This window comes from Acromyrmex echinatior, chromosome 4, assembly GCF_024713525.1.
Source record: "Acromyrmex echinatior isolate Ae372 chromosome 4, ASM2471352v2, whole genome shotgun sequence".
NCBI lineage: Eukaryota > Metazoa > Arthropoda > Insecta > Hymenoptera > Formicidae > Acromyrmex > Acromyrmex echinatior.
In genome coordinates this window covers 15,057,784-15,074,901 of record NC_141855.1, presented here as the reverse complement: position 1 = coordinate 15,074,901, position 17,118 = coordinate 15,057,784, and the positions used below count along the sequence as shown (strand labels likewise).

At 30.9% G+C, this 17,118-nt stretch overlaps 2 protein-coding genes across 8 annotated transcripts in view; one reads left to right on the top strand and one right to left on the bottom strand.

The window, feature by feature from the left end:
• The window catches only part of LOC105145459 (Down syndrome cell adhesion molecule 4), a 230,904-nt gene extending 221,439 nt beyond the window's left edge, over positions 1–9,465 (bottom strand). The window contains exon 1 of the mRNA XM_087405823.1: positions 9,272–9,465. The gene's annotated coding sequence lies outside the window, so the exon portion shown is untranslated. The remainder of the gene's footprint in view (positions 1–9,271) is intronic.
• Positions 3,032–15,375, top strand: LOC105145456 (solute carrier family 41 member 1). 7 transcript variants are annotated; one of them, XM_087405829.1, is made up of 9 exons: positions 3,032–3,505; positions 6,978–7,085; positions 7,725–7,997; positions 10,020–10,288; positions 10,888–11,212; positions 12,134–12,428; positions 12,796–13,004; positions 13,136–13,284; positions 13,367–15,375. In XM_087405829.1, the coding sequence occupies exons 3-9, from the start codon at positions 7,727–7,729 to the stop codon at positions 13,544–13,546; spliced, it is 1,698 nt and encodes a 565-aa protein (XP_087261955.1). In that variant the 5' UTR covers positions 3,032–3,505; positions 6,978–7,085; positions 7,725–7,726; the 3' UTR covers positions 13,547–15,375. The 7 variants fall into 7 exon arrangements, with proteins under 7 accessions (XP_087261955.1, XP_011053288.1, XP_011053290.1 ...); XM_011054986.2 differs by having other exon boundaries at positions 3,032–3,518; XM_011054988.2 differs by lacking the exon at positions 7,725–7,997 and having other exon boundaries at positions 3,037–3,518.
• Positions 15,376–17,118: the final 1,743 nt, after the last annotated feature.

Below are 17,118 nucleotides of genomic sequence, written 5' to 3'. Positions count from 1 at the left end.
TGTCTGGTTTACCGATCGCGTTGCAGACGTTGTGGGTGACACAATATTCATGGAACACGGAAGGATGAGGGAACTCGTACATATCATTTGATTAACGAGCGGACTTAAAGTTAATGTAAAGTTAATGTAAAATTATGTACAGAATAACGTGGTGTAATATTTTGACATTTCATTAATTTATTTATAACACGATTTTATGTATATGTTATGCAGGCCTTTTATTCGTAATGTTAATGACTTTTGAGAATTCTTCCCAAAATTTCTTTTAACTAAAGAATTAAATATTCTTCTTTATTTTAAAAGGTAAAAAAACTCAATTTTTTATATTTTTATAATATTTGAAAGATATTTCTCTTCCAGGTTATCTATTAAAAAATTATTTCAAAAATTATACGAATTTAAAGCTCGTTTTTATCCATAAAATTCATTTATGAATTTCTTGGTAACCTTTAATTTTTAGATAATATATATTATAAAAACGGGCCTAAAACTGGGTTGTTCCATCTTCGGGTACTAAACTTCAAGGTATCAATCATAAAACTTTCTCTCTAGGATGGAAAGTGAAAATTGAAAATTTTAATCATTAAAGTTAATGGAGGAATTTTTTACTGTTCACTTTTCATTCTAGGAAAAGAATTTCTTTTACGCTCTTACTCTTTTATTCTTATGTATCCAGTAGATAATAGATAAATTACTGCATAGTTCACTCAAAGAGGGAACAATACCGGCCCTAAATAAACCAAAAATGAACTTCCTGCTAGCTGGTCAAATATGGTAAAATAAAATGGTTTTCTCGGTATATAAAAGAGTACAGCAGGTCATAACTGCATTCATATATGTATGTGCGCATACATATTATACTGTTTGTAATTTCAAAAAAATAAAAATTAGAAAGATATCCTTCAAGTAAAGATATTATTAACTTAAACTCCTTTAAATAGCAATCTTTTCAAATGCTTGTATTTTTAATAAAGAAAAATTATCTTTTCCAATATGATCATTTTTTCATATTAATCATTTTTTAATGGCAATAAATGTTTTATTAATATTCGACAGAAAACATATTTTACGGAAACAAAATTATTACAACGAAATATATATATATATATATATATATGTCAAAGAAAGAAACTGAAGGTTTTTGTGAAAACCGAAAAAAATTTGTAAATGTCAACCTTTTCTTAGAATCCGAAAGAAAAATATTTCTAATCTTTACATAGACCCGGTATTATTCACTAAACTTTTTGGTATGCGACCACATCCTGTTGTTATATTGCTTCTTAGAAAAGGCTTTCCTTTGAAGAAAAGAAAAGACTTAGGATCATCAATCAACGGTTAACAATATGTCGTTGTGTCAATAATTTGTATTTTATATATATAATCCCTTCTTTTTGAAACTGAGTCTTGCTTAGGCTTTAGTTTCCATTCGTTTTTCGTAGCAGCTACATCGCAGCTGAAAATTCACTCTCTTGAAACTTCAACCTAGCAAAGCGCGTCGTCGTGAAGCTCAGCCAAGAGAAAGATCAGTATTTTTATTTAATTCGCGTTCTTAAGGATATTACCTCGCGTCGCGTGTGCAACAGTTCGCAAATCTACTAGTGATTCACTTTTCGTGGAGCATCGACGACTGCCTCAAAGTAAGTAAATATCCTAAAATACTTGATTAACGATTCACGTGACGCAAATGCTTACGTCACACTTAAATAGTAATCATCAACGCCTTTCGTAGTCGCGGAGTAATAAAAGGTTTACGCGCTTGGCATTCGGTATCGGCAAAAGATAATTAAAGACACGCGATTCAAGTATGTCAAGCATGCAAGTCATCGACAATATGTTTATTCTCTCTTTTCGTTGAAGAAAATTTTCCTTTTATAAGTCGAAGGCTTACAACAAGGATCTTCCTATAAAATAATTTGAAAGGTTAAATACATGCAAAACGTGAAGTCCTCGTACATGTACATTCGTATCTTTTAAAAATGAGATTTGTCAATGGAAGGAATACTGATGAGTGATTTGCATATCTAAGAAGATTAATTGAATAGCGAATATCTAACTCTTGATACTAAATCTAATTGACTCTACATTACTCATCATCAATCAAAACAGAAAAATGTACATTTAAATGATTATAATTTATCGATAGTATTCTCAATATATACTTTATTAATTTTTCTGATAAGATTTTAGTTTATTAATAGTATACAGCAACCAGTTTTCTTCTATTTTTAATTTCCATTAAGAAATCGCATTTTATCCTTAAAGTCGATCGATCGATCTTAAATTCATTCTCGGAATAGAATTTCATTCAGAAAGTACAGTAATATATTATTGAATTACTGATATTGTTTGTGCCAATTTTTAATAATTTTAAACTAAATATAAATTATTCCAAATTATGTTTTTAGAGAAAAGGTTTTAACAAATTTTACGGATAAACTATCGCCGAAATTCGATTAAGTAGTTCACTTTACGAATCAATAATCCTCTCAATGCTTTTTACTATGCAAACACTAAAGCGCCAATGTTCTGCAACATGAGAAAATCCTATTTTAACACATTGATTGCTATAATGGTTATTAGTGACAAACGTCTAAATTTTTTGAAAATACTTATAAAAAATTAATGCTTATAATAAATAAATTTAAACCAGTATAAAAATAAAAAAGATCTATGAACGAATTTTTAATACATATAAGCTTGATTCCTCGTTTTAATTTTAATTATTTTATACAAATTTAAGATTTTTAATGACGTAAATATAAGACACACAAAAGTATATATTACATAATAATTTAGCATTATATGATAACGATAGTTTAATATACACGATAAGACGCACGAAAATCGCTAGGCAAACAACACGTTAAACATCCATTATATATCTTTTTTCTGAGAAAAAATAATCTGGATTGCGTAAATGCATCCCCGCATCTCAACGTAAATCCCGTAATTCCCAATAACGCTCTGTTCTCTGGCGGTAATCCTTCGTATAAAGGTCAGGAGAAGTCTGAATTTCCGAGTCACTCACGAATCGATCTTTAAGCACACGCGATTCGCCTTAGGATCGGACTCCCACCTATTGCCGACGAGATAGCGCACGTGCATAGCATACGTCGACACGACGAGGTAGACGTACGAGCGCCTGAACGAGGACGAGTAGGAGTACCTACCGACAATCAAACTGTGGTTTTCTTTTATCAGTCAAGTCGAATCGTGCGCGACACGCGGACACTTCTGTGCGCTCCAACTAGATCAAACGTACGCTAACTAGACTTCTTGACTAGTGCACGACACTTAACAACGCTGGAAATCCCAACACAGTATTCGAACTTGTCGCGAGTCGCTTCACGTGAATCTCGCGGAAGAACACGCATAGAATTTGAAGACCGCAGAACATTCGCTCACAAATTGGTATCGAAGCCATCCAGGCTACTGATACCATCGACGAATTTTCCAAGAACAAGCATTTCATCAGTGAACTTAGACACGCTGGCGCAAATTCAATGTGAGCTTTCTGCGTAAGTAATAAATCACGACATCTATTAGGTGTTGGAATTAATTCGTAGCGTTTTACAAGTGATGGGAAGTACTTTCATTAATGTATTTTTTAATGCTCATGTGAAATAAATAACATTCTTTCATTAAAAAACGCTACGAATTAATTCCAACACCTAATAGATAATTTTTGTTTTTTATCAATAATTAGTATAATCCTAAGAACTTTGTTATTAAATTGTTACCAAGTCAGATAGGTGTATGACTGATAACTGAGAAATATAAAAATTTTCGTACTTTAACTCTGAAAGATGCAATTAAACTTGATCCTCACGAAAGTGCCCTCGAATCTTTATGTATACCAAAGTTAAATGGCTCAATTATTTAATCATTTTAGCATACAACAAGAAATATCAAATTTTAATGAATTCCAAATAAATATAAAATAAATGAAATTGCTTAAATTAGGTACAATTTGTGACTCTTGAGTTTGTTGACTCTAAAGTTTGTTTTTAGAAACGTGAGTACATAAAAATTGAATTAATAACGTAGTTGAAATAATTCTTAAAAATCAAGATAAATTTAATTTGCAAATTGATTTAAAGTATTTTTCAAAATATACAACTGCAACTTTATCTGTCGTAATAATGCGCGTTGCTGAGTAATTAGTATTAATGGCTTTACGAGGGGACGTGTCAAGATGAACAAAGTGTTTACAAATTTCGGATAACAAAAAATTGTGGTGCAAAACATACATACCAAATGATTATCTCTCACGATACCGCAATTTTCAGCACGCAATTAATCTTGAACAAAGTCTAAAGTGAAAGAATATTATTTATCTGTTTACGCGAATATCTTTTTCGTTTTCTACGTCGTCGTGAGAATTATATCAGATTATAATATAATAAGTACTATATCAAAATATTCTTTTAATATGATAATTTTTAAAATTATTGATATAATTATATCTCTCCGATCAAAATGCAAAATCGAGAATACGAAGTTTGAATTACTCTACATAGAGTTACAGCATCAAACTCCATATGATACCTATATGAATTAAAGAAACAGATATAGACCAAAAAATTACGATTAAATATAAGAATATACATACGTTAAAACAAAAATATATTAGAAATAGCGATCTATCAAATTTATGATCATCGATTACTTATTTTATCGGTCATCAAATTAAAATTATAGTAAATATAATAATTAACGTTATAAGCAATCTATCAAAATTAACCGATACCCATTATTTTGTTCATTTATTTGTTCATTAAATTAAATTTGACATATATATAAAATACAGAAATATGAAACACAAATTTGGAATAACATTAATTATCCTATACGTTACCTATTATTTCTTTTATCTATTGTTTCGCATAATTTTTATAATTTATCTTTCCGTCAATCCTTGATTGACAATCATCTCAAAATTTGACAAATCGTCATCAGCTGTCCGCCGCGATTTACTCGACTCGATTTAAATCGGACTTCTCCTAGATTTTTATGAATCGAAAGTTACAAACCATAGGCAGATGGGACGCAAAAGACGCACGCGTCCCTTTTTCGCAAACGCAAGCGTAATTCAGTTCCCATGACACGTGCGATCAGATTAAATCGCGATGCGAAAGAGAGCTTCGGTTGCTTTTATCACCCCAAACGTATATGATCAAATTAATCGCGACGCTCCCGCTGATTCTGCATATTGCGTTACACGAAGTATCAGGAGCACTAAGCCCTTCGGTTGGAGCAACGACTTGATTATTCATGATTATCGCTATTAATTACCGGTGACGAACTATTAAGAAATATCAACGATGCTTTATAAAGAAAGACTACTTCAGCTACAATACTTCAGCTTGCCATTGAAAAATATCCTGATAAGCAACAATGCGATTAAATAGGTTGAGCGTTGCATTAAAGACTGTAACACAGAGCAGAATTTTTTTTCCTTATTGAAAAATATGTGAAAGAAATGAAATTAATAAAACAAAAGAAATGTGATATATGGTGTATATACGTATGGTGTATATATGTACTTTCTTAAAATTTTTATATATGAGGAAAAAATACTATTCTTGCTAAAATTATATACTTTTTAAAAATTATTATCCTATTTCACTCGGTGTATTTATATTTGCTGTTTGAATCGAAATTTAAACATTGTAAACAAAGAAATTTGGATGAATGATAATTGCTCTTGTTCCTTGTTACAGAATTCCTATCTCAAACATTATATTACTTGTTACAGGATTTTTAACTTAACTCATGTGCCTCAATATCTAACAGTTTCAACAGGTAGAAACACGCGCCAACGATAAACTTCTATTTTTACGGACGACTCACGTTGTGCGAAAACACATAAACCATCGCGATTAGGTATCAATTGCTTCTATTTGGTGAACATTTGGTATGAATTATGTGTTCAGTCGCAGCAAACAATTAGTTTTATACAGAGTGTCCCGTAAGACTTTTGTCAAACGTTTTTTTTTGTAGATAGAGCGAACTAAACTGACTCGAAAAGTCTTTTACCATTTTACAATTTTCGCAATAGTTATTGAGATATTAATTACTAAAAAATTGCCGAATATTGGTCTTCAATAATTTTTTTACTCAAATACTATCAACTTTACAGAAAAACAACAAGAGACAAAAGTTGTTTATTTTTTTCTCATAGAGATCTAAGAATTTTTTTAGAATTTTTTCAGAATTTTTTAATACCGTATTTTCTCATGTTGATAAAAATTCTTAGAGCTTTATGAAAAGAAAATAAATAATTTTTATTTCTTGGTGTTTTTATGTAAAGTTAGTATTTAAGTAAAAAATGATCGAAGACTAATATTCGGCAATTTTTAATAATTAATATCTCGTTAATTATTGCGAAAATTGCAAAATGGTAGAAGACTTTTCGATTCACAATTAGTTTAATCCGCTTTATGTACAATAATGTATACAAAAAGCGTTTGGCAAAAGTCTTGTGGAACCGCTACACCTTGTATAAAACTATCGATTTTAATTCACGCTCGCGAAGCGCTCGTTCACCTTGAGCAAATATGAGTTTCGAATTTCCGTTTTCAAAAAACGCAGCTCGGATTTAAACTCAAAAATTTTGCGGTATCTAGTTTCCGAAGAGTGTGTGTAAAAATGATGCGTTTGCGTAATCGCAATTCTCGGATTCCTGACCTCCTGTTTCTCTCGTCTTTACATTTTTATACTTACTTCTGTCGTGTTAATCGGTTTTTTTTCCTCTCCTCGATAAGCGCGATGGTCTCGAGTAGATATGCAATTACAATGGCTTCAATAGCCGCGAATCGTGATAAGCCCAGTGCGATAACGGTGTTAAAATCATTAATACACGAGTTCTCGATAACGCGCGCAAATCATTTGATTACCTGACAGTAATGACAAACAGTTTTCCTGATAGCCCGGATGATTTTTAACGAGCTATTGCGTATTTTCAATTTTTATAGGTTGAAAATTGCAGAAACAGGCAGATCCGACGTAAGATTATCGCAGGTTGATCCTAAAGTCTGCCGAACAGGCATTTATTGTAACACCGTAGGCCAACAGCGAATTCGGTATGTATACTAAATTTTACATTTACTAGATTTTACATAATACTAAATTTTACTACAATAAATGCACTAAGAAAAATAATCATTAAAACTCTTTGCGCAATTCCAAAATTTTGCCGTATTCAAAATTGTGTAAATTCCGTCATTTTAGATAATAATACTTTCGTAATTACTTACTGTAAATACATTGATAACTTGAGCTCCTTTAAATGTATCTCCTTTAGATTTTAAATTTGTTTTCTATATATTCGCGAATTAATTTCCATACTTTTCAGTTATGCATATTCGCAATTGTGCATCTTATCGAAGACAAATAAATCATTGAAAATATAAACACTTACAATAAAAAAATAATTTTATACATAATACATATGTTAATTTTGTAATTGCATCTTATATTATTACAATCTATTAATTTTTAACAATTTTATAATAAATTATTATAATCCATCAGGCAATTACATTTATATAATAATCCAATTCCCTTAATCATCAAGTTTTAAGCTTCATTACAATAATTAAATTAATAGCCTATTCGAAACTGTTACGTTCCTCTATTTAAGTGATTCTCGGCTAAACCAAGGATTTCTCGAAGAGCTCAAATAAAAATCGAAATGAATTTTTTGCTTAATTGGTTTTCAGATATGGTCGCTTTTCCGAACTTGGAGATTGAATCGACGTTGATGAACGGCACTGATCTCACGCCGATAGACAACAATCGAAACAATAATATTAGTTCAGTAAACAACGCTAACGTTGGAAGAGTCAGAGACCAAGTTTTCACCATATCTCGTGTAACAATGTCACCGAACGACAAGAATAACTATTCGCTGAAATTCGACAACATCGAAAACAATGACAAGAAGCAGAATGTAGATATCAATCCGGAACCTATCTTCGTGAAGAAAGTTGCCGGTAAGAAAAGTCACGAGATTAACGCACAAGATTATGCATGCTTCGATTTGCATCTATATATATATATATATATATATATATATATATATATATATATATATATATGTCTATCTATATCTTAGTTGCGCACCTAATATATTCAAGTGATCAAATTCTAATCCCGAAAGTCTTACACAACATTAACAAGAAAAGATAAAAATCACTAGAAAATTTACATAGGAAAAGCCGTTCGTTTTAGACATTTAGATACATATATTATTCTTCTTATATAATATAAATTCTTACGTCAATAATGATATCGATTGGTTTCGATCACCGCGAATGAAAATATGCAATCTTTACTACATGCAGGCAAACCTTGTGTCTGTGGCATTGAAGTTTGAATTTATTTGAATAGAATTAAAACATAGTACCAAGTCTAGTACGTCTCGCAAAGCGTACGCTCGAAATTTTTTATTTCCTAACGCTCGAGCATCGATTAGTGCCAGCCGATGCAAAATGAAGAATGAATGTAAAAATAAATATTTAAGATGCAAGTTAGCTTGAGTACAAGATAATTTCGTACAATTAAAGTTTAAAATTTATTTATCAACTTTTACATGATGCCATTCTCGACGTAATTGTTATTTTTATTGTTGCCTATTTATTGTTGCGTAAAAAATTGTATGAGTATAAAATAATAATTAGTCATTAAATTGGATTCCTTTTGAAAATAACAATAAGGCGCATATTCATGCAGACTAAATGCGATGTTGTGTCAGTGTGAAAATTACATGAATGACGCACAAATTTATCTGCCACAACGAATTTCGCGTAATTAACAAATAAGGAACAAATTTTCATAATGCGTTTTACCCAAAATTTGCAATTGTTAGAGATAGTTAAAGATAGTGTTCAGTATTGAAAGACTCATATTATAAGCTATTCTGAGATGTTCAGAAAGCATTTTTTATCGTTAATATATATGCTGAATGAACATAGACATTTCGAAATGCATTATGTTTTTTAATTAGTGACGAACAAAATGTATTTAATTAATATTTTTAGCAATTGTTTAGCAATTTTGTTTAATATTTTACATCCTATTAATTGATATATTGTTATTTTCTGTAAAGTGCATAATTTTCTTTTGTGCGTAGTTTCTTTTTTTCACATTTTCTAAAAATTACATATTTTGGACAAAACGTATTTTGAAAGTCTGCTCTTCAAATAGAATCTGTGGAATACTATATGAAAGGACTTTCTCAAAATATACTTTCTCAAAATATACTTACACTATGATATATGTAACAGAATTTATCCAGTATCATTTAGAGTCAAAATTTTGACGTATTCAACAGACGACGACATTGTTGTCGTTTCGCATCACGAAATTCACACTTGTTCACACTTGCAGGAAATGAACGAATTAATTGTTGTCGCAGTGACAAATCGCGGATATAGTGAGGAAAAAAAAACACACAGCACAAATAATATGATTACGACACGAAGTAATTCACCAATCATTTTTCCCTGACCGTTCTACGATCGTTAGAATTCAGGATACCAAACTCGCGCTAGTTTATAACGTCGACGCGGAAAGAAGACACGTTCAGTAATCGTCTCGCGCCGTTTATGTACCTTTATAGAACATAAGTTTATTTACATGAGAATGACGACGCGCGAAAATATTGACAGTTACCAGGAGATCTATCGTCAGTGAGCCTTTCCTGCTCTTTTAAATCACATGTAAAATCAACTAAGTGAGTCTTGCTCTTAATTGCGCGAGTTAACTACAATGTGGAAAAGTGATCATAAATGCTCATTTTTATTTTCATTTTTTTTCTTCGTTTTTAGAGAAAGATTATCAACCAGAAATTTCGTAATCAGTAATTATTGTGTTCGAACAAATCGACAAAACTCGATCGTATCTCTCAAAAACATGGTCCAATTATTTAGGATACTCATTGCGAACTCCGCTTGAATATTCCCGAACTGTCCGTTGAGTGGGATTTTACTTAACATGTACCGATGCGTCGACAGCCGGCTTGAAGACACCCAGTGGTCAGATGGACAAGAAAGGCGGAGGAAACGGAAAGGGATCTCTCTCCAGCGGTAGTTCCATAGTCACGATTTCGTCGGACGCCGTTTTGGATCCTGACGCGGAACGTAGTAAAGACTTAAGTGGTCACGGAGACGATAACAATATCAGAAATGAAAAATGGTATCACACGATTCTACAAGTGTCAGTACCCTTCTTAATCGCTGGTATGGGGACCATTGGTGCCGGTCGTGTCCTCACCATGGCGAAGGTAAGAGCTTTTCCCAAAGAATTTAATCTTTTTTTCTTTTCCTTTTCATCTTTTTGTTACATTATCTTTTAATAGAAATATTTATTCTCGTCCGAAGATAGACAAATAATTTACATCAAAGATAATGTCAAAATTAACATTCCTGAATATTTATGCCGATTCATTTCATCAGAATATAGGATGCAATGTCGATCTTAACTCAGTATTAACGCGATTGTATAAGTACCTTGACCGCTCACATTTTTAATACCGATCTCATGTAGATTTCAGACAGAGATTACGGCTAATCGAGATATGCTATCAAAGAATTTATCCTTATAATCTTTCGATTAGCATAGAATAAATAATCACGTTTTATCACAATTTCGTATATTATGTTTTAAAGCCTTTTCTCTAAAATGAACGGATGTGATAAATCGACTTGTCAATATGTTTATCATGATAAAGCAACGTATTATGCTTCATGTGTCACTTTTCTCTCAAGTAATATTCTTCTAGGTTTTACTTCTAGGTTTATTCTTCTATTTTTATGGAAGTCAAAGTAATGATAAATTTTTTTCTGTCCATATATTTTCTAATTTCAACGTATCTGATTTCAGAACATGCCAGCTTTTCTAGAAGTCCCCCAGCTACTGATCTTGACTACATCGCTACAAGGGCTGAAGGGTAATCTCGACATGTGCTTGGCATCGCGGTTATGCACACAAGCGAATTTAGGCAACATGAATAACCGTCGGGAGATCATCAAGATGATCGTCGGAAACATCGCCCTGGTGCAGATCCAGGCGATCGTCGCGGCTATCTGTCTATCGTTGTTCGGTATGGGAGTAGGCGCAATCAATGGAAACGGCTTCGAATGGAGTCACGCGGTATTGCTAACGGTCTCATGTATGTGCACTGCGACTAGTTCCTGTTTTATCTTGGGTAAGCCATTCTCTCAATATGCTTATTAAATATCGACTAATGTACACCTTTTACGCCGCACTAAGCTCCCATAAATCGATACTCCCTTGAAGTAACCATCCATTCACCATTTATCAGCAATTAACAATGTCTGCTATCGCAACTTACAGATCAGTCACGCATTAATTAATAGATTCTCTTTTTATGATAGCAGAACGTACATGATAAAGATATACTTGGAGATCATAAATGATGCTTTTTTCATGCACGCGTTGTGTTCTTGTAAATATATAGAAAGACTGTGTTTCTTTCTTGTAAAAACGTTTCCGTTCAGAGACGCTTTTAATAAAAAAAAAATATTACATACTCATGCATAAAGAATAAGAAATAGAGACTGTATCATTATACAATCCATATTTTTTGTAGATAAATACATTTGCGTATTATCGCGTTCTAATTTTTTATTTATGTTACTTATCAATATTTCACATTTTACTTTTTGTTCGTGATATTGTAATGAAGCTCGAAATGATTACTAATAATTTAAGTAATGTACGATTAATTTTCATTTCTAATATACAATAGAATATGAATCTCGTATTTTATTATCATGTATAACGTCAGATTATCTAATCATGCAATCGTTAAGTATATTACTAGAATGCTCCGTTAACTGTAAAATCAATTTATTGTAGATAACATAAATTCTGTCTTCTATTTTTTCTCCTTCTCTATGTATTTGTAAGATTATTATTATAAAATTTTTTAACTGGAGGTAGTTGTTTTTATTTTATTGTATCTTTTCATTTTTTTAATTTTTATTTCTTAAACTGTTAAATTTAGTATTTAATAATATCATGCATCCATCTTTAAATGCTTCTTTATTAATGCAACGAAACGAATTTTTAATTGTTACCTTAAAAAATTATCTTTCCTTCACAGATTTCGTTTTGATCGCCGTAATCATGCTATCCTATAGATTCAAAATGAATCCAGACAACCTGGCGACTCCTCTGGCCGCGTCTATCGGTGACGTCGTGTCTATCGGTATTCTCTCCACCGTCGCATCAGACTTTTACAACAGGTTGTACATAGAAATATGGGTGCTGTACATTATTATAGGAATGTATTTATTGCTTTTGCCGATTTGGATTATAATTGTGCTCAAGAACAAATACACAAGAACAGTATTAAAATCTGGCTGGGTTCCCATCCTGTCTGCTCTTCTGATCAGTGGGTTAGTATAAGTCAAATTGGCTTTTTTATTTAGGCTAATTTTCCGAGGAATTTTATTCCAGGTTGTTCGTCCACGAATAAATCTCTTCCTCTCACGATTATATTATTAATTAATAACTTATATTATTAATTAATTCGTTCATTTATTATTAATTTTTATTTTCACCTTTTAACTCATATAATCATGCTATCAATTAATCTTTATTAATATTTAGTTAGTCGCCGCGATGACTTTCCAAGTCATTTTGTTTAACAAATGTATTTTTGCGCGACTAACTAAATATTATAGTTATAATTAGATTATTATTTTGCTTAATGTATATAATTGTATTTTAAATTATTTATTTCTGTTAATATCTTGTCTTTAGCGGAGGTGGCTTAGTTCTTGAAAGAACGATCAACTCTTTTAAAGGATCTGAAGTCTTTCAACCAGTCATTAACGGGATTGGCGGCAACTTAGTATCGGTGCAAGCGTCTCGAATGTCAACCATGTTGCACCAGTCTTCTATCATAGGAATTCTACCACCGCACGACAAAATGATATGTGTGACCCCGTGGCACGCGCTCCTCGTAGGATGTATGTATACCTCCACGAAAAAGAAAATAATAATTAACACCTTCCTAATTGAGATTACTTTAATATTGAAATTTCTAACGTCAGAATTTTTTTAAATTCGATATTTAAAGATTTTTCTTCTTTACAAATAGCGATATACGCCAAAACCGCAAGATTGCTCCTCGCTATGGCCATCCCCGGTCACCTGATTTTTGTTTTCATCGCTAATGCTTTAAACCCGGGCAATTGCTACATACATGCGTATTTCGTACTCTTTTATATAACTGTTTCCTTAATACAAGTAAGTAGCGCAATTTAATAACAACTTTGTTATTTTATTTCGATTTTCGAGAATTACGAAGTCATAACGGAAATTTTTTCAGGTAATGCTTCTGTTGTACACCGCACACATAATCATTCACGCGATGTGGAGGTGCAAAATCGACCCAGACAACTCGGCGATCCCCTATTTGACAGCACTAGGTGATTTGAGTGGATCGCTACTCTTAGCGTTAGCTTTCTTCTTTGTATATTTGATAAAAAGGCCATATTGTTTTGATTAAGTAAATCTGAGAAAGAAGTAAAGCCTTCGCACAAGTACAAACGCACACATATATATACATACATACACACTCACGGCGTAAAGAACTTTTAACAATCCCTGATTTTTCTCATTATGAGACAAAAGGATTGGGTGCTCTGCGCTGTCAAAACAATTCAAATGCCTTGCGCTTCATGGTATTATATAACCCGAGATGACTCGCAAAACTGAGAAATGATGATGAAATAATGTCAAGAAGCAAGGTGCAATGAGGGAAATACTCAGATTACAAAAATATATTTGTTAACAATAATTCCGAAAGACAGTTGTTAGTAATGTTTCTGTACACGTGTAACGGCTGTGAACTATAAGTGTAATGATCATGAAACAGCGCGATAATTAGCAATTTTAGAATGTATTTCACGTTTTTTTTTTTTTTTTTAAAAACGTCACAAACCTCTTGCAAATACATAGATGCCTAGTCAATTTAATAGTAAATAATACGTATGTTTGAAAACTGTTTGAAAGATATTTCAACTCATTAAAAACCTACCAGTCTTTTAACTACCACGGAAATGTCTTTCAGTGCTTTAGAAGATTTGTAAATAAATAGATTGCATCGTCCTGACGAAGAATTCCCATCGCAACACGAAATACGAGTAAGCTAACATGTATTGCGACATGTTCTAACTTGAAGCGATAACAATGTATTCTTGAAACAATAACATGTTTTAATTGTAAGCGATATCGATCATATAATTTATAAAATAGTAGCCGTGAAGAGTTATGAGCTAAGCGAGCGAATCAAGTGCCAAGAATTTCTATTTTTTATCTTGGAAATCGCAAAATGTCCAAAACATTCATTTTATTACAACGAATGGTATACCATTTAATTGCACAATTGTGCAATTGCGTCGCAATTGCAGCTCAATTAAAGCTCAATTCGACGACATATTATTAATTAAAGGAAGCGTTGATTATTGTTCTCCGTCATAACTTTATATGCATGTAACTTATTTAATTACGCAACGCGGTCTCTGGGACACGCCTTACGTAATACTCAGACAATGCCAAGTAATTAGTACGCATCGATTATTTGTCTTTGAAGCTATAAGGAATTCACATTTCGAACCAGCAGTACGTTGACTACTTGAAAATATTCTAAATATTAATACAATTTTAATACATACTAGTACAATTTTAATCAAAATATTTTAATTAAAATATTTCCAAATTCATCAAGAATTTAATAATCTTCTATTTATAGAGATTTAACTTATTTCTTCTCACCATTTTATTTATAGAGCAGCATTTAAAAATTTTTTTTCTTCGTGCATACTGCATCTTTTACATTTTTTTTTCTTCATATGTATTTGGAACTTAGTGCCGAGACACTTCCATATCTCCAGATTCATGTACAAAAAAAATTTTTTTAGTGTTGCAAATAGGATGTTTGAAAAAATGAATCACATAGTTTTAACAAATCTTTTGCACGCAAAATACAGTGCAATAAAAGTTCAAAGTGCTAAAATCTGTACAAAAACTGATATCATAAAGAATTATACGAAATGGAGTTTATAAACTTTTTTAAAAAAAAAATTATTTTGAAATGTCAATGTATTAATGTTTAAAATATTTAAATATATTTTTAATGTATACAGTTTACTCGTGTTTTATGTAATGTTAGTCATTGCAACAAACAATAATAAACATTAACACTTGTTAATTAACACTAAGCTTGCATTAGCCTAATAGAAATTTCAGTCAAAATTTTAATCTAAAAGAATTCTAATAAAGTTCAAGTTAATTGTAAACAAGAAAGTGATAATAAATTGAATTTATTAAACTTAATATGCATTTACACTTTTTGTGCTAAATTAAAACATAAATAGGCTAGTCTTGAAATAATTTTAAGTCATTAATTATATCACATTTAACGAAATAAATAAAATTATATGATTGACGCGATCATTGTTATTCGAATCTCATCAAAAATATATCAGGTCAAAAATGTATAATATAAATGACGTGAGATCTGGAAAGGACAATAAATTCCCTTCATAATTAATATATTACTGACATTTTTAGTTGTACAATCTACATCTTCACAAAGGACCCCGCACTAATCCTATATAAAATTGGGTCCCGATGAAATCAAATGGTTTCTCATATGTTATAGCTTATGATCTGCTAAATAAAATATATAAGTTTTAGCGCAATATTTATATTTCTAATTTTGAATAAACGCAAATAGGATATAAACGCGGACTTTATTCGTATATTAATGGAATTATTATTATTATTATTATAGATAATTTATATTAATATTTAGTCAATTTTATTAATATGATGGCTTCTTCATGACGCGTTCGTGTTTCGCACATATCATACGAAAGCGTAAAATCTTACACTTATTGCCGGCAATGATTAATCGATAAAAATGAGTATTTCTCCTTATTGTCGATTTCTGGCATATGAAGTCAGAATATTGACCAGGAGCGACGAAAGATAAATTCAATCAATAAAGGCCAGAAGAAAGAAGAATATTCAAACAAAGTAAGTTGGTGTAACATCAATTTAATTGTAAGTTTTTAAAAGATTATATATATATATATATATATATATATATATATACATATACATATATACATATATATATATATATATATATATATATATATAAACTGAATATTCGCTTGCAAATTGCGAGTTCTCATATTTTTTGAATTATTGCTTATTTACAGTACAAAAATAATCAACAAACAACAGGGTTAATGAGAGCCAGTATGGATAATCAAACGCAAGATTTTTTAATCTACAAATCTTGCTCTTAATTATCCGCTGACTCTTATTAGCCCTGTTATTTGTTCGTGTTTTTGAATTTTAAAGATTGAAAGTCTGTTTTAATTATTACTATTTATTGCTTATTTATTTAATACAATCGCGATTTGGTTATCCCAATGAATTTATTAATACGCAATAAAACATAGTTAGGCATTAGTTGCAGAGAAAGCAATTTTGCAACTGTTGTAAAATTCTTCAATATGATTGATTTATACATTTAAATCCATAAGAAACCAAAAGCAGGAACCAATTGTATTGAAGAATTTTACATTTGCAAAACTGCTTTCTCTGCTGAACGCAGCCATTAACATATTATATTATATGTATTCACGATGTTATTCCACATTCATGAAGTAATGTATGTAAGAATACACAAGTGGAGATAGATGAATAGGCATAAATAAATGAAAACAGGGGTAAGTAGGATAGTATAGGCAAGTATGGATGGGTAGGAACTGTATAGGCAAAAACATAAGTATGGATAGGTAGGGATAAACTATAATAATTTTAAATTAAAAAATTAAATTGTTACAAATTAAATGACACATAAATAAATTTCGATCGGGTATTTAAATTTTATTTTAAAAATAAAAAATAATAATTTATTTAAAAAATAAAAGAATAATTAAACTAAAAGATATCACATAATAAATCTAACTGGTAAACAATGTAATATATAAGTGGGGATACATAAATATCAAATGTACTTGATAATTAGAAAGGAGGGATTTAAAATTGAATAAAATTTTT